Source organism: Sceloporus occidentalis, unplaced genomic scaffold (genome assembly GCF_023333645.1).
Source record: "Sceloporus occidentalis isolate IW3139 unplaced genomic scaffold, rSceOcc1.0.p SCAF_29, whole genome shotgun sequence".
NCBI lineage: Eukaryota > Metazoa > Chordata > Lepidosauria > Squamata > Phrynosomatidae > Sceloporus > Sceloporus occidentalis.
In genome coordinates, this window is record NW_028317009.1 from 9,985,001 (window position 1) to 10,003,560 (window position 18,560).

Here is an 18,560-nt window from a genome sequence, read left to right on the forward strand (position 1 = left end):
TATCTGCCGGCTCCCCGACGACATTGTGCGCGGAAATGATTCCCGGTGTGATTACCGTACATAACGCCCATTTTCTTTCTCCTCTAACTTTAAGGATAAATTGTGATTTTCCCGGTATGTCCTTTAACGGTTACTACGTAACACATATAGAAGTTGGCATTCGCGGTACGGGTGAGTGTATCACCCGGTGTTCATCCGACCCCCTCGTCCTGGCTGCTCATTCATTGATTCTGTTTGGTTTTTTTGTTTGTTTTTTTTTGTTTATTCTTGCTTTATAAGCCATCGTCATGGAAATGGATAAAACATGATTTTCCTAATGCAGATGGTGAGCAGTCAAACCGACAAAACGTTTGCATTTATTTTTTATCCTAAAGATTGACGATTTGGGGGAAGAAATCCATGAAAACACCAGAAAGCGTTACTGGAGACTTCCATAGGGCTGACGATCCGCCGTATGTGACATACGGTAAGAAAGTATAAATATTATTTTCTCTTAATGTTATTTTTATGATTAAAGTTCTTTGCACAAATCCCAAGATGAACTGATTTACTGGATGTTAAGACTATAAAAAAAAGCTACTTATTTCTTTTATTGTTCTGGACAGTTGCGTGACCTTCATCAGGGGCTGATGGTTCTTTCGTGTAATAGAACATTAAGATGGAAATAAATATGTTTCCACGTATAATAAGTGTCTGCGCTAATGGGCTGAATATCATTTAGATCAAATTATATTTCTTATTTTTCATTGGCTGTCAGATAATGTGTTTCTTGGGTCAGTTTGCGGCCTTTTAACATGTTGATTACCTTAGTCAGGCAGAAGTAATGTTGTACGGACACAATCTCGAATTCATCTTAAATTAATGCTGCGGAGAGGCAGAAATCAGAAATTCATATCTCACGGAGAAAAGGGAACATTATCAGAATTTGACTATTTACCCATATAGAGAAACGCGGAATAAGATAGCACATAATGACTTGTAGTGTGGCCTTTAACGGCCCATCTCGGTCCTGACCTTCTCGGGGTGTCTCGTTGTGCTCCACACGGTTTCATTTCTGTTCTGTATTCGCCATGAGTCCATAGACGATGCTTCTACATCAGGTTGGGCCTGAAGTAGTATACACGGAGCAGGGCGCACGGGAGAGGTCTCAAATAAAAATGTCAGCCGGTCAGATCTGGGACGAGCTGACTTCACGATCCTGGGACAACCAGGATTAATGGCCAAAGGTTCCATGCCCCTCAATATGTCCCATCACTCTGTCTTGCGCAGGTTCATGCCCCCCGCTGCTCACTGATGTCCCATGCGCACAATGGTCTGATGCTGAGCACATTGGACCATCTAGCTGGGGTCTGGGGAAAGACACCAATGTCCTTCAGATGCTACCCTAGCCGGGATGTCCACCTGGCGGGACCATAAAGCTCTGCTCAGGGGTACACTGTCGTCACTTTGGTATAACCGCGCATGCTGTGTGCTGCTTTGTGTTTCTATATGGCAGCCGTATGGTTTAAGGGTAAGTGTAGCGTTTGTGTCCTGACTTGTCGGAGAATAAGCAGCGAAGCTTTAGAGATAAGAGACTGGAATATCCTATCGTTAAATGTCACACAATGACAGCGTACGATACAATGATCCTACTTAGACATTTTCATAAACATAATTGATACAAGGCGCTTGCGACGGGCGCTCTTTGCGTCTACTGGCATCCATTTCGTGTACAAATAACAACTCGTAATGAATGCAAATCCTATCAAATACAAACGGCTGGTTTCCTCTAAACACTTCTCCAGCGATTCCGGGTCATCTGAATATCGACAGATTGGTTTTCAATCCTGTGCTTAGCGTACGGCAGGCCGGCTACGCACCATTTAGACGCCACGCGCTTAGTTACAATTCTTGTTTGTTTTTCCTGCGCGGTATCAATAAAGCCAGCGGAGATTATTTGCGCCATACCGGCAAAGCCAGCCATTTACAATCCCTGATGGGGTAAGACAGGGATACCCTCTCCCGTGCGCCCTGCTCCATGCATACTACTTCAGGCTTACGGTGGTTCCTGTCTATACTTAGCAGATCAGGGCAGGCGACACGCTTGATATGAGGCTAACGCCAAATTACCGTACAGCAGAGGCAATAAAACGCATCCTATTCCGAGGGGTACGTCGCCTCAATCGAGTGCGGAGAGCTGTTATAAAATAAAAATCGGTATTTTGCATTTCAGGCCGCGGTGATAGGCAGGCATGACTGTGAATGCAGGACGGCAATTAAATCGATATGCTTTAATAGCGCCCAGCAGCCCGCTGGTTCTGGAGGGTCTCATCCTCACTAACTTGAGTAGCTTTCATTTAAAATGAATATATGGACCACAGGTGTCGGAGAGCAAATGCATAATATCAGCGATGCATTTTCCAGTGAGCATAAAAAAAGGCTGACCACCATAAATCTGACACATGTGAAAATAAGAAACAAGGCGAAAGCGTGATCAGCAGACAAACCCCAGAGCGACATCCGCAAATAGTCTATAAGTGAGAAGTCCAGTAAGTAAGAGCGTGTGTCAAAGCGACGTATTCCTGTTACAATGTTACAACGAGGACAGAAATGTATTATGTTTGCCCCATGAACAAAAGTAACAAAACACCAAGAACTTCCATTCATCTCAGCTATTCCAATACCAGGGGCTTTAAATCCCCGGCTATTTATAAATTGCATTGATCAGAAGGTGAATGGATGGGGGCGACAGCGGCCCAAACAAAAAGTAGTAATATTACAATATCCGCAGCCGGCGGCAGCATTCTGATGACTATTCTATAATGTTATATATATATATAAAGCTGCGTCTTGGGAAAGAGGCGCGAGTGGATCATGAAATATATATATAGATAGATAGATAGATATAGATATAATGGCTGACTGGTCCATCGCGGGACCTTACTATATCCTTTATCTGAAAGACATTTAAAGGATTTACCTATCTATCCGGCAGCAGACCTACTCATTGAGTGGGAGCCAAGAGCACATGATTGTGTTAATTAATCTGCTATTGTGGGTAAAAGCACAGCTGCCGTGGCTTTCCAGATACGTTGTGAAAGAGAAACAATATGGTGTTAAGCCGATGACTGCATACTGTTACAAAGGGGGTGCAGGAGATCTCCGATTCGTACATCAGGCCTCCGGGACAGGAGGGGGTAATAAATCCTAAATGTTGGCCCCGAACGCGCACCGTCATAGGATGCCTCGGCTATCGGACGGGTCCGCAAATGGAAAACGCAAGAAAACTTCTCAAAAATCGTTGGATCGCCTCCAATAATAAAAAAATGGAGCTCGACAAATTATGCGTTTATGTAAATTTATGGGTTCTAAATAATGAGCATTAACTAGGCGTTCTTTAAATAGGGCTTAGCTGACCCAAAAAAGGTGGCGGCGTTGAAAAGACCCTTGTATTCTTGTGTGTGAATCAAAACCTTTTCTCTTGATGCATGCGCGGATTTGTCAATTCAGCGCTCACAGTCAGGACCTATTGAGGAATAAGCGCCTGTGGATTTCTCTCTGGCTGCGGACTTACAGGGAATGAGTTGGCCGGCCAAACCGCGGTAAAAACTATTAATAAAAAATCATTTCCTTGTTTGTCACCGTGAGGAATTATCTTTCGGAAGTGAATCTGCATGATCTCCACTGCTTGCTCCTCGGGATTTTTTTGGGGGGAGGGGGGTTATGTATTCATCTGTTTATCTTCAGCCATGAAGTGCAGTTTAAAGTACTGATCCAAAGACTGGAAATGATCTTTGGTTTAAAAAAATACGTTTTGGGTGATATGCTGTGTATTTCTAGGCTGGACCCCAAACCCTTCTCGGGTCTCCGCTGGATGCGAGTAATTGTTATGGAAAATACCGATCAAAACAAAATAATCCTAAATTAGACGCGGCGTGCCCATAATCCACACAGAGACATACGGGCGCAGCATAATAACATGTCTAAAACATGCTACAGGGAAACGTATATGCATGTTCAGCACGGTCAGGACGCCTCCATTGTGAGACGTGTTACACGGCAGTCATCTTTAAAGGAAAATGTATCGGAAATCATCTTTTGACTGAGGCGACGCAGCCGGTAAAAGCCATTGGTTAGTGGGGGGGATGACGGGCCGCTATACCGGAGCCTGTTGGGTTGTAACGTCGGTGTGGAGGCCGCCGGCACGCTAGTGCCTCCCCGTCATGCTGTCTGATCATGTACAGCCTGACCCAGATCGGCCAAAAATCATCACCTAGTTATAAAAAAAGGAAATAGTCGGCCAGAAAGCATGTATTACCGACAGACTGGTGAGAGACCTTGGAGCGGGGCTTCTTTTGTTGTTGTTGGCCTACACTTACCATCTACATGAGTAAAATTGACAGGGACATGGGTGGCGATTGAGGCAGTCATGGATTCCATTTAACTGGCCTCTGGGTCTTACGGGAAGCCAACGTGCCACTTGGGCACTGGGTAAAGCAGCCGTCCTCTCCCTGTTGACGCAGCCCTAACCTAAAACTGGCAATAAATGCAAAATAAACACACTCTTGGCACCCCAATAAAGGTCTACGTCCCCAGGGTGTTACTAGCCACATGGCAGGTGGGACTCGATGTCCAGACCCGGGACCTTAGCCTGGTGGCCCTAACTTCCTACCAGCACGTTCTCTCCTCACGGTTTGGTGACAGAAAGTACGGCTGCTGCTTTTTAAACCCATTTCAGTCGCTGCATGCGTTTGCCAATCGACTTTCACAAAAACACACGTAGCCGCAGAACACACAGACAGAGAGGTTGTGAAGGCTGATTTTAAGACAAAGTAAGCCAATTGTACAAATTCTTAAAATGTTTCTGCATTATTGTTTGTCTCGTTCTCAGCCATGAAACCTTGTTTTCCTCGTGTAATTGCTGTAAGTCCAGCGCTGTGTTATACGCTGGTAGAAAGCGAAGTATTTGTTACAGAGCAGAAATTGCTAAACTGTAACGTGTAATAAGCGCTAAAGTGGTTAGAAATAACCAGTTACGGGGAGGCAGGTGCGGTGTATGCGTTAAAAAGCGGGCTGCTAAAGTATTTCTACTGAAAGGACCGTTACTGGCCCACGGATCGTTAGGCGAGATTCCCAGGCAGACCCGTATTACATGCAAATTCTTGTTTTCCGCAACTTTTACCCACCCCAGAACCAACCTTTTTTTTTAAGCAAAGAAGAGCCTTTGACTGGCGGGAGGATTATCAATGGACTGATCCAGCGCTGAGCACGTTGCTATTCGCCTTGAGGGTAGGAAGAAGACATGAGGATGGATGAAGACCGTTTCTGTCTTTTACGCCCTTCTTCTAGAGTAATCGCCTCGTTTAAAGCAAATAAAATGTTTTGGATCAGAAACCGTGAGCGGGGAGATCCAGCACAGATCCCCAGATGTACCGGCGGCAGCAGACACCAAACGCAATGTTCTACGGATTCAGGAAAAGCCAGCCGTAGGACCGCGTGGAGCAGGGCAGTAATGCCGGGGCTGACATTGTTACTTTGTAATAAGATGGCGTCAAAATAGCATGATGTCCACCAAGCTCAGAAGAAAACGAACGAGACACAGAAGCTTAATACAAAGCTACAACTGAACCGGATGAAGAGCAATTTGCCGGAGAGTGCTGCGCTGCGTGGAGATGCTCGGAAAGACTGCCGGAGATCTTAGAAGATCCTACAAGTGACTCCTGTCCCCAGCCTACCTTCCTTAGTGGTGTTGGGGTCCAACTACATTACTCTGCTACAAGTATAAGCAAAATGAGAGCGGGTCACAGACAAGCTCAAATGTCTTTTCTACCCCAGAATCCCCCTGTATTTCCTCTAATCACACCCTAAACTACAGGCTTCCCCCAGTGACCACGAGAGCCAAATAACGATGGGACCGTCGGCTGAAAAATCTAGCGAGTTTTACCGCGATGTGATTTTGTGAGTCAGTCTCAGGCATTACAGCTAAAGTCAGGCTCGAGAAAATCACAGGTTCTGGGGCAGGAAGAGAGAACGTGGCGCCCCCTACATGCCAACTTTGCTCTTTTCTGGCGGCAGCGTGATTTATGTAGAAATGAAATGTGAGCGCGTGCCGGTGTATTCATGAATCCCAGCACCCAGGCCCGCTCTGCGGCAGAGTCCTCTCCCGTCCGGGGGTCTGTGCGCGCGGGAAGCGGCGCGGACGATATTCCATATCACACAATGAAAGGCTGCATATGGTGCTCGGTCATAACAGCTGAGCTTAAACATTCCCCGCTGCTCCGCGTTTCACTGAACCCGACAGCACACAACGCCGAGAGGACAGCAGCCATGTTAAATATTGTTTTTATGTGAAATTCTGCTTATTATCCCCCGAAAATCACAGTCTGCCAATTCAAACAATCCCCAGCGTGATAACGCAGCAGTCAACAAAAACTTAACTACGCTTCCTTGTGGTTTTTTTTTTCCTTAAATCCTATTTTTTTTTTAAAAAACAAAACACTGGTGAGTGCGGAGTAATACGACATCTATGGAGTAATATATTCCATGCATTTAAAGTGAGATTACAGCGATGTCGGCGTATAAAGCCGCACACCGCAGCTCGTGTGTTCTGGACATTTTTCCGGGTGATGTTACCGGCGCGGGGATACGTTTACTTTTACAAATCAGACAAGTGAATTATTAATGGGCTCGAAGCCATCTGTAACAACCTGGGGTCCTGTATGTCGCCCGATATAACCCAAGGAGCCTCCAATAAAAAAGAGAAACAAGGAGCCCACTCTTGGTGCTTCGTAGACCCCAAATTCTGTATTTTTACTATGTGGGGGAAAGACTCACCTGCCCATTATTAACATCATTCTCAACTTAATCATAACCTTAAGTATGATGGGGAACCATTCCTTGTACGCACTACCCTTTCAGACCCATTCATACTTTACGAGCCTCTCAACCAAAACGAGCCGTTGAGCCAACATTCACTCTCCTTCCCATCTCCATCCCGTCAGTCGCTCTAACATCTCCGCGGTTGGGAGCAGCGCAATTACACGCAAAATTATTTGTACAGCGGCTTCAAACGCCGACATCAGCCACTTTCACTTTGTACCCGCGCTTCCTGCAGTTGTTTCAGAAAGGAACATGGATCGCGGAGCTTTTATACGTCGAGCCCGAGCTGCCTTCATGTGAAAAAAACTTCAAACATGTCGCGGTGCACAGAATGAACGAGCCATGTTTTTGCCAGCAGGGGGTAATTAGTCATATTTCACAGATGAAAAGTTACAGGGATCAAAGAAGCGCCAAGCACTTTTTAAGAGATCAGTACTCCATGCAAAAATCGCTATGTTGATATTCCTTAAAACAATACCTGCGGACTAGGAAAACACGCACCGGGGAGGAAAAAATAGCAATTAAAACATATACCGAAAAAATACGAAGGGAGGAAAAGCAATATGAAGGGGGCTTTTTATATGCGATCGTGTCGCAATGAGTTAACGTACCCTTCTGTACGAGGGTCACGTGGGTCTCTCGCTCACCCACTCCTCGCCCCCCAGACCCCTGTTGCTGCATACCATCTCAAAGCCCCTGCACAAAGTTTGGCTTTAGCAATGCGCGGCAGCTGGGCCAAGCTACCAGAGAATGATAATGACCTTAGAAATCTGCTGTTAGCTTCACAACAATAGGGTGCTCAGTCTTCTGGAAAATTGTGTTCATCAGCTAACTCTGCTCAGTTACTAATTGACATTGCCAAATATTTTAAGAACAATTGGAATGCACAAGAAAAAAAAAAAGAAGATCTTAATCCTTTGGTTTCTTTTTTCTTTTTTGTTGCCCAGAATATGGAGAACGTTCAAGAGATGCCTTCAGATAAATGACTGCGAAGTATCAGCACAGAGAGCTTCGTTAAAGGACGTTAAAGGAGTTCGGTAATTCCGTCCCCTCTTTATCGCGTGTATCACATATACGATAATACTGGCCGACACTTAAAATTATTTACACGCAGCAGCCTCCGGGAATTACTAATAAGCTAATGGGTGCTACTTCGTTGTGTGTTCGGGCTGGGATGGGACTGGTGTTCTATTGGCTCAACACAAGTTAATGCTACACATATATATCATATATATATATGGAGAAATAGTCCCTCAAACATTATTAGACACTAATTTATATTCCGCGGATGCAGAGAAAACACGTGGTCTGACATCACAGGGTGTGACATCACAGGGTCTGTAATATTACAATGCAAACACAAACTGACTTTGTAGGGGAGATGGCAGAAACCATGCATGATCGGCACAGCGTGGGTTAAGGTGCACCTTGTTTCTACCCTTATGTCATAGAATAGGTCTGTAAGTCTCTGTGACGCCGTCGCTGCATTTTCTGCGGTTTACGGACTATACAAAAGCACAGCATAATTCCAGGATCCATGTGTTCATCGTCGCATGCGCCTTTGTATAAACTTTCAGAACAAACCGATGCCTGGCGCATTAGATGCATGGCACATTAGATGCATGGCGCATTAGATGCATGGCACATTAGATGCATAGCGCATTAGATGCATGGCACATTAGATGCATAGCGCATTAGATGCATGGCACATTAGATGCATAGCGCATTAGATGCATGGCACATTAGATGCATAGCGCATTAGATGCATGGCACATTAGATGCATAGCGCATTAGATGCCTGGCACATTAGATGCATGGCACATTAGATGCCTGGGGATTAAATGCATGGCATATTAGATGCATGGCACATTAGATGCCTGGCGCATTAGATGCATGCCCTTCTTGCCAGTTACTGCCTATAGACCTGACCCTTCCCATACCCGGCTAGTGGTTTTTAATCAGCCCTCGGCCCCCAATCCCTCTCTTTCAGAACAAACCGATGCCTGGCGCATTAGATGCATAGCGCATTAAATGCATGGCACATTAGATGCATGGCACATTAGATGCATGGCACATTAGATGCATGGCACATTAGATGCCTGGGGCATTAAATGCATGGCACATTAGATGCGTGGGGCATTAAATGCATGGCACATTAGATGCATAGCGCATTAGATGCGTGGGGCATTAAATGCATGGCACATTAGATGCCTAGCGCATTAGATGCCTGGCGCATTAGATGCATGCCCTTCTTGCCAGTTACTGCCTATAGACCTGACCCTTCCCATACCCGGCTAGTGGTTTTTAATCAGCCCTCGGCCCCCAATCCCTCTCTTTCAGAACAAACCGATGCCTGGCGCATTAGATGCATAGCGCATTAAATGCATGGCACATTAGATGCATGGCACATTAGATGCATGGCACATTAGATGCCTGGGGCATTAAATGCATGGCACATTAGATGCATAGCGCATTAGATGCGTGGGGCATTAAATGCATGGCACATTAGATGCATAGCGCATTAGATGCGTGGGGCATTAAATGCATGGCACATTAGATGCATAGCGCATTAGATGCCTGGCGCATTATATGCCTGGCGCATTAGATGCATGCCCTTCTTGCCAGTTACTGCCTATAGACCTGACCCTTCCCATACCCGGCTAGTGGTTTTTAATCAGCCCTCGGCCCCCAATCCCTCTCTTTCAGAACAAACCGATGCCTGGCGCATTAGATGCATAGCGCATTAAATGCATGGCACATTAGATGCATGGCACATTAGATGCGTGGCACATTAGATGCCTGGGGCATTAAATGCATGGCACATTAGATGCATAGCGCATTAGATGCGTGGGGCATTAAATGCATGGCACATTAGATGCATAGCGCATTAGATGCGTGGGGCATTAAATGCATGGCACATTAGATGCATAGCGCATTAGATGCCTGGCGCATTATATGCCTGGCGCATTAGATGCATGCCCTTCTTGCCAGTTACTGCCTATAGACCTGACCCTTCCCATACCCGGCTAGTGGTTTTTAATCAGCCCTTGGCCCCCAATCCCTCTCTCCCCGGAATCACTTCAGGTAACAAAGGCTTGCCTGCCGCTCATTGTGATAATTCTCCTGGAGATCATACTGAGAGCGGCCGTGAAAAGCGATGGGTTATGATGTATTCATCGCTATCATGTTAAGAGCACTAGTCAGAGGCAAGAATTCATTACTTACATTTAAGGAAAAATAGTTTCTCAGGCCCTCCTGACCCGGACTTCAAAAGGGAAAAAATGAATGAGAAGTGATACAAATGAAGTTTTAAGATGTGAACGAGAGCGGCTGAGCCTTCAGCCTGCTTTACTCATCCCAAAGTTATAGGTCTGTTTTATTTGGGTAATTAATTAGTCTTGTATATTGCACACTTAAAAAGGTGCGCTCCAAGCAAAAACAAAAAAAAAGGCACAATTCACAAAACGAGTCATTAACGGAAAATTTATATCCAAAGAGAATAAATCGAGAATCTTCAATACTGTATACTTAGAAAGGAAAGCAACGGGACCAAGGGAAGGTGGTCCCGGCGTGGCAGTAACCGTGGCAATGACGGTATCCGCGGATATAACGAGCGCCGGACTTTCATACCGGAACGCAGGACTCGATAAAAGTGTTTGGGGAACCCGACACGAAGGATTCTCAGATAAACGATGCTCATTACACCACACGTCTCCTTTCTCATAATGTTAAGATATATATTCATGTCTGGAATGAGACAGGGGGTCGCCAACAAGCTCTGATTGATGGGAGTTGGCTGCTCTTACAGGTATGTCTCCATCAAGCTATTGTGAATTATCCGCAGACTGCTTCTAGACAGTAATTCCTACGATCCGTGTAATCTATTCACTCTGGGATCTCAGACCAGTCTCTACTACCTGATCAAAAGTTGCTTCAAGAAAGAAAAAATCCTAATAATGATTGGGGTGCTGTGAGGATGGATCGGGCCGGTTAGAAATATAAACGGGATGCAGTCTAAATGCAGCGCAAATCTCACCCGGTTTATCTAGTGATCATCAGTCAATTTAACCCAAAGATGGATTTCTTACGAGACGTTCTTGGCACGCGTTCCTCTGTATGCGGAAGTTCAGGGCTGCAGCTGGTGTCGGCGGCCTGGCATGGAACCATTTAATTGACCTTTATTGATATGTGCTGGATTCAGCTGTCTTTTTTCACGATATGTCACTTGGGAGCTGGAGATGTCTGCGGTTCAGTTCCCCAGACAATGCATATGGCAGACACACAGAAACAGCATCTCTCTAACCCCCCCCAGCTCCACGAGACCCTCCATCAACACAAGAGACATCCCATTCTCTCAGACCGCAGCAACAAACATCTCAGACACAAGAGAAATCCCGTTCTCTCAGACCGCAGTAACAAACATAATACAAGAGACATCCCATTCTTTTAGACCGCAGTAAGAAACATCTCAAACACAAGAGACATCCCGTTCTCCGAGACCACAGTAGGAGACATGTGAAGAGGGACGTGGCGTCCGCCTGATACTCGGTGACGACGAGTTACTCCCCATATTGAAATCTGAATTGAATGGAAAGTGATGAGATTACCGCAGGCGGCCTTCAGCAGACCTTTACCGCGGACGCTGAGTGCCTGGAGCTCCTCGACTGTCTCTTATTCTCCAGACTTAATGGTTGATTGCAAAAATCAATGTTGCCGTTAGTAACAGAATATTTGTTATCACACGATTCCCTCTTTTGTTAGGTCGACAGAATGATTACAGTATTGGATGAAACGTATTATTCTTGGATATACGCCCCTTATATAAGCCCCTTATAGACCGGCGCGTCCCTGTAAACGCGGGACCTGTTGTGTCGGGGTCCGGATTGTGTATCGTGTTAGTAAATTAGCAGCCATCTTCTTGCGAGGACCGTGCGCATTATTCTGAAGATTATGGAATGTTTGGGTGTTTTGTTAAATATTGAAAGATTGTATCGGAGGAGGTCAGTGTTCGCCGGGCGCAGTTACTGTGGACTGGTTCCTATGTTTAACATCCTGGTGTTTGGAAATAATGACTATTTATCGCAGCCAATCACAATACAAGATATTGGTTCTCTTTAATCCTCGTGATCGGTAGAAGGTGTCACTGGCCTGGATAAATAATCATGTATATGAGTCTGAAACATTATCAGCTGCGAGGGGCAAATAATCGGGATAACCGCAAATGTCCCCCATCAGATTTTGGATCCTGAGCATTAACTGGTTGCCGAGCAACAGCACAGAGACGAGTGTAAGAAAAAGCCTAAAATATAATAAACTTATAAGATGGTAGCATTTAGTAGATTTGTTTTGGAAGTGTATGTAATGCCTATGCGTAGGAAACATAAAGGACTTCTTTCCTCCACAAAAATAAAATTACAGATGGAAGGCACCGTAAAAAGCACACTTTTCAGCTTGTTTGTAGGGGGTTATGTGTTCGGAACGGCAATCATGGCCCAATAGTTAACAAAATCATCTTTAAAACACATTTTTATAAATAAGGCCACATCCTTATATTTCTCTTAATATCCCACTTAATGGCAGTCCGCAGAAACAGACGGTCTACCATGCCACGGAGATGTCCGTGGAAACAGCGTGCACTTTAATGACGCATTTCAAGCCTTGTGTTTTCTTTTGGCAAGGAATGATCTTGAATACAGTTGTAAGCATTCTAAGTTATTCCCCTATCATGTCTTCACAATAAACAGTACTAGCAGCTCGAGCCTGACAATCGGGATTTCACTACACTGTCCTGATTGTGGCAGCAGGAATAATAATAATAATAATAATAACAACAATAGTACTAATAATAAAAACAATAATACTAATAATACTAATAACAATAATAATAAATGAATTGTTTGGTACCTGAAGAGGAAGGAGACGAAGGATGCGGGCTGTCCTCCTGTGCACTCCCTGTCTGTGAGAGCGCTCCACCTGTCCCACTCTCTTCAGTGATATTTGACGAACCCGGGGTGGTGGATCGGCTCACGGACTGGGACTCTTGATCGCTTCCTGAGCCCCGTCGCTCCTCCAGACTCATCTGAATCGCCTCTTCCTCCGCTTTCCTATCTCTTCTGTGGACTCGCGAGTGAACCACCACTTGGTGGTAGGTCCTGAAGACCCGGCCACAGTCGGGGCACTCAGTTGGCTTGTCTTTCAGGTTTCCGTGGCTCTGCATGTTGTAGTCGAGCCCCTGGCTCATGCCATGTGACAGAAAATCTCTGGTACTTTCTAAGAGTTCCAGTTTGGACGGCAAGTCTCTCTGATTGCACATTTTAGAGCTGTGAATCATGTCAGCTTGCATTTTTTGTTTAGAGCCATCTGCTCCTATAATTACATACTCTCGCTTCTCCTTATCAAACAGGACTCCGGCATTTGCTAAACTATCTTCGTGGTTGCGCTGTATCTGCTGCTCTTTAGACAAGAAGCCGTGTTCCATTGCCATTCCTCTCGCCATTAGCTGCCAGGCCTGATAGCTGTTGACTGGATCCATCTCTGCGGCTTTGGCCGCAGCTTGCAACCGCTCTATGCAGCTGGACTTTAGAGGAGGCACCAAATTGAGGGAGCCGAGTAAGGAATGCTTCTCCCCTTCTGTCATGCCATGTCCCAGGGCAGCTAAGGGCGACAGCAGCTTCCCCAGAACTTCCTTTTCTTTCAGTGGAAGTTCTCCCTTGTTGTACATGTGACTGTGCTCGCCTAAACTCGCCTTGTCTGAAGGCATGAAACCACTTTGCAAGCAGGATATGTATCTGGAGTAGAGATTTGCGTGCTCTTGAGTTACGCTGGACACCGGGACCTCTGCTTCGCTCGGAGATTTGTTCTTTACTGATAGTTTGTTCAGATGGACCTTCATGTGGTTTTTTAAGAACCAGGGCTCTTTGAATCGTCGCCCGCAGATCTGACAGCAGTGTTCAAAGGAATCCTTGTGCTTTCTCATGTGGCCTTTCAGGAACCAGGCTTGACTGAAAACCTGCCCGCATACCTCGCAGCGGAACTCGCTGGTGGACTGCTCTCCGTTTCCGCTAGATCCTTGGCCTTGAACAGACTCGGCCGTTATGTGCGCTTTTTCAACATGGCTAATCAACTCTTCTTCTTGGGAGGCAGCAAAATCACACAGAGTACACTTGTAAGGCTTGTGCAAAATCCGTATATGCCTATCCAATTCCTCTCGTTTCTTGAACTTTCCTTTGCAAAACGTGCATCTGAACCCAGTTGCTGGGGTGGCTGCTTCCTCCTGGACCGCTGCCGGCTTCGGAGAGGGGGCTTTGTTAGACAGATCGGATGTGCTGTGGTTTGCTGGGACAGATATGTGAGAGTTAGACAAGGGGGATTGCTGTAAGTGCTGCTGTGGTTTCACATCCACTCTAGGCTGAAGAAGGCTGCTTTTCATCTGCTTGTCTCTTAAAATGGCCCTTTCCTCCAGTTCGTGGAGGAGCCGGTTTTCTTCTCGGACCCGACCTCGACCTTTGCCCAGGTTTCCCAGTTTGTGGGTACGGAGGTGAATCTTCAGGTTACCTTTCTGAGCAGCTCGGTGATCACAGTACGGACATTTGAATGGTTTCTCCCCGGTGTGCGTGCGCATGTGAAGAGACAGGATGCTATTGAAACGGAAACGCTTCCCACACAGCGGGCATGGATACTTTCTATTCTTCCTTGCATCGTCCTCGATGTCACTCATCTGGGACATTATCCCAAGGTTCTGTCCATTTAGAAACTGTTGCAGGTCTACTCTCCCATTGAGATTGCTTTCCACATCTCGATTCAGCTGACTGGCCAACATGGCCATCTGGCTGCTGATTGGTTGATTTGCCATTGAAACATGGCTTTTCTCGTCAATTGACGCCCCTGTTTTGTCTTCGTTCTTCTGCCGGTTCTGCAGCTCCGGGAAAGCGTGGCTGAGCTGGGAAGTGATCTGGTGCAGCTTCTGACTCATTGAATACTGGCCATTTAACAAGGTGCTGTTTAGATGGGGGTCAACTTCAGGCACGGCTGATGAAACTCCAAGGCACAAACTAGCTTCCTCCATCCCTGAAATCACAAAACACATAACAAATCATTGTGTGCCAGAAATATAACTTTAAAAAAAAAAAAACATGACATTAAACATGTATGTCAAAAAGTTATTTAAAAACCACAGAAACTATTCTTGAAAATCAGATGAAAATATTACTCTTGAGATGGCTCAATAATCATTTCAGGATCAAAAACATCTATGACAAAGACTGAGTAATCAGCAGCAGAATTGCTCATTCTAAAATATTTGCTTTGGTGGGTTTTTTCTTTTGTTATTTAAGGAGAACCGTGTGTTTGGATTATCTCCCGAACAATACCGGGTCTTTCCCCCTTCCCAGTCGGAGGTATAATATTCTGGGGGCCCCCGGCTTCCCTAGTCTCACCAAGATATCAGACACCCTGTTAAGCCCCTGAAGCTGTAGCTGCTTCCGCTGTACTGCGTGCTGTTTTGGGGTAGAAGTATCACTGAAGAAAGTTTTTTGTTTGTTTTTGAAAAACTTTTGTAATATATGAACACGAAATAACAGAAGCCAGTCTGCCTCCTGGAAAAAAACAGATGTTGCTACAAATGAAGACTTTATGACCGGCTGCATCTAACCTCAGTATTATTTATGAAGATGTCCACCGTAATGTTTATACATCGTGGAGCTCCTGCTTGACATAACTTTTTGCTATTATGAGTACTCATTTCTTAACTCCTCATCCTTCCCTCCAAACCTCTTTTATGATGTTGCTCCGACACGTTGACGGCACGCCACAGCTGGTGGAGTTCAAGATGATTTTTAACTAAAGTGGCCACGGAGGGAGTTAAGACCAAAGTATATTCCTGCTCGGAACGCATCTACCACTAACAATAAGGCGTCGAGTGATGGAACCCCTAGCTAAGTGATACTTTTAGGAATGTGCTTAGCATAAAGGAGAGACAGACAGGTGGGGCGATCACATCTTACAATTTCAGAAGAATTAGAAGAACATTTAAAGAGATTAGCCACGCCAACAAATGGCGCCCATCTAGAAAAGGATGGGATTCCATTATCTTATTTAAGCGACTATGAATGCATTCTATGCCTGGCCTATATACATCATACAACATTCACACAAAGTATTTATATATATATATATATATATATATATATATATATATATATATATATATATATACACACATATATATATTTCTTCTATGCAGAGTCCTATTTTCCAGACCCTGGCGATAATATTTACGGGACTGGAGCATATTACAGTTAGCTCGGTAACGTGTAAATGAAATATAAAAGTTTCTTGTATTATTTGCGGTGCCCACAGACAGTCTCTGGCACACAATAAAACATGATAATGTTTTGAATAAAAATAAAAGGACAAGCTTTCCAACAATAAAAAGGATTTTGCTTTAGTCAACAAAAAGTGCAGTAATATCTCATTAAGCTGATTAGTATGCTGCCTAGAAACAGTACTAGGTGCTGTAACACATGATTATAATCATAAAAATCCTTCAGTGTTTGCAAGTAAGCATTAACGAGGTATATTAAATTTTAAGGAGACTGACTAGCGGATCTGCAAAACCTTCAAGAATAGGATTTAACCCTCAAAATATTAATAAAAATATCTTAAAGGTAAGACACAGAAACAGGATAAAGATTGAGCTCTTATTTAACCTGCCCTTGGGGACAGACAATTCATTCATAAAGCTGTCCATTTAGATGGACTGAATATATATATATATAGGCATATTTTTATTTATACACACATATATATATATAAATGTATTTGTGTATATATTTATATCTATCTATCTATCCAGAGGCGTATCTAGGGTATGGCACCTATGGCTCCTGCCATAGGCGCCATTTGAAGGGGGCGCCAGTGAGCGGCATTTCATGCTGAGCGCCGTAATATGACGTCGTATTTCGGCGCTCAGCAGTGGGCACCAGCGAGCGGCTTTTAAACGCTGTCTTTTTTTTTGATGTCTTTTTTTTTTCCGAGCAACCGCTCGGCGCCCCTCGTTCTCCCCCGCATCCAAAAAAAAAAAAAGACACTGTTTAAAAGCCGCTAGCTGGTGCCCGCTGCTTCACTGCTGAGCGCCGAAATACGACATCATATTACGGCGCTCAGCAGCAGTGAAGCAGCGGGCAGTGCAGGAAGACAGAAGCCTCGTGCTCCCGTCGCTGGACCTCAAGGTGAGAGAACTACAAAGGGGGAGAGGGGTTAGACAGTGATAAGGGAGGGAGAGGGGTTAGACAGTAATAAGGGAGGGAGAGGGGTTAGAAAGTGATAAGGGAGGGAGAAGGGTTAGAAAGTGATAAGGGAGGGAGAGGGGGTAGTAAAGAGTGTGAAATAATGTGTGGATGCATTATGTGAATGAGGGAGAGCATGAGTTAATATGTGGATGAGTTGTCTGAATGAGGGAGAGCACGAGTTAATATGTGGATGAATTGTCTGAATGAGGGAGAGCATGAGTTAATGCGTGGATGAGTTATCTGAATGAGGGAGAGCATGAGTTAATATGGGGATGAGTTGTCCGAATGAGGGAGAGCATGAGTTAATATGTGGATGAGTTGTCTGTATGAGGGAGAGCATGAGTTAATGTGTGGATGAGTTATCTGAATGAGGGAGAGCATGAGTTAAAATGTGGATGAGTTGTCTGAATGAGTTAATGTGTGGATGAATTGTATGAATGAGGGAGAGCATGAGTTAATGTGTGGATGAGTTGTCTGAATGAAAGTGTGAATTAGTGAGTGACTGTAAAAGTGTTTGTGTATCATAGATGTATAATTGTGGAAGGGCAAAGATGGCACTAGCAGGACGTTTGAGCCTTGGGGACCAAGATGGCACAAGCAGGGTGTATATGGGACAAAGATGGCACAGGCCGGACTGTTTGGGGACAAAGTTGACTCGTGCTGGGCTATTTGGGGACAAACACTGCAAATCTTATGTGTGTGATTTGGGTGGTGGTCAGGTTCTATGTGGGCAGTGTGGACGCCATGGCTGGCTTTGGGGTGTGCAACCTGTGATCTATGCCTGTAATTTAGGGGGTTTTAAATATACCTTTAATGGCGAGTTTTTATGAGAATTCCAATTGATCTTTACCTGCAAAGCTGGGTTTATGTTATTCTGTAGATCCATATGTGCTATGCTATGTTTCCATACGTTATTTATGTGTACCTGCAAATACAGTGTTTGTATGCTGTTTCCATGTATGTATTTGATCTATACCTGCGATACAGGATTTGTATGTCTGATTCTGTTTATTTGATATATACCTTCAGTGCTGAGATCACAAGTGAATTTCAATTGATCTGGGTTTGTGTGTTGATCTATACCCGCTATCGGCAGCAGGGACTAATATTTATATATATATGGGCAGCAGGGGCTAGTAAATGGGTTTTAGATATTTGGACAGGGGCGCAATTTCAGTGCTTGCCATAGGTGCTATTTTCAGTAGATACGCCTCTGTATCTATCTATATATATATATATAAGGTAATTCCTGCTCTACTTGCTGCAGATGACTTCGCGCTCCATTAAGTTAGCCCGATAGCATTAGTTGGCTAAGAAAGGTAAAGCTCACATTGTTTGCATTTTTATTTTATTTTATTTTTTACAGGAAATCTGATTAAACATAAAGGCTGACATGGATCTCCTATGAAATAT

General features: G+C 44.6%; 1 protein-coding gene across 1 annotated transcript in view; it reads right to left on the bottom strand.

The window, feature by feature from the left end:
- Window positions 1–14,923, bottom strand: part of LOC149299312 (zinc finger protein 536-like) — an 85,479-nt gene extending 70,556 nt beyond the window's left edge. Inside the window, exon 1 of the mRNA XM_089486334.1 lies at window positions 12,763–14,923. Coding sequence (XP_089342460.1) covers window positions 12,763–14,923 — 2,161 coding nt within the window. The remainder of the gene's footprint in view (window positions 1–12,762) is intronic.
- Window positions 14,924–18,560: the final 3,637 nt, after the last annotated feature.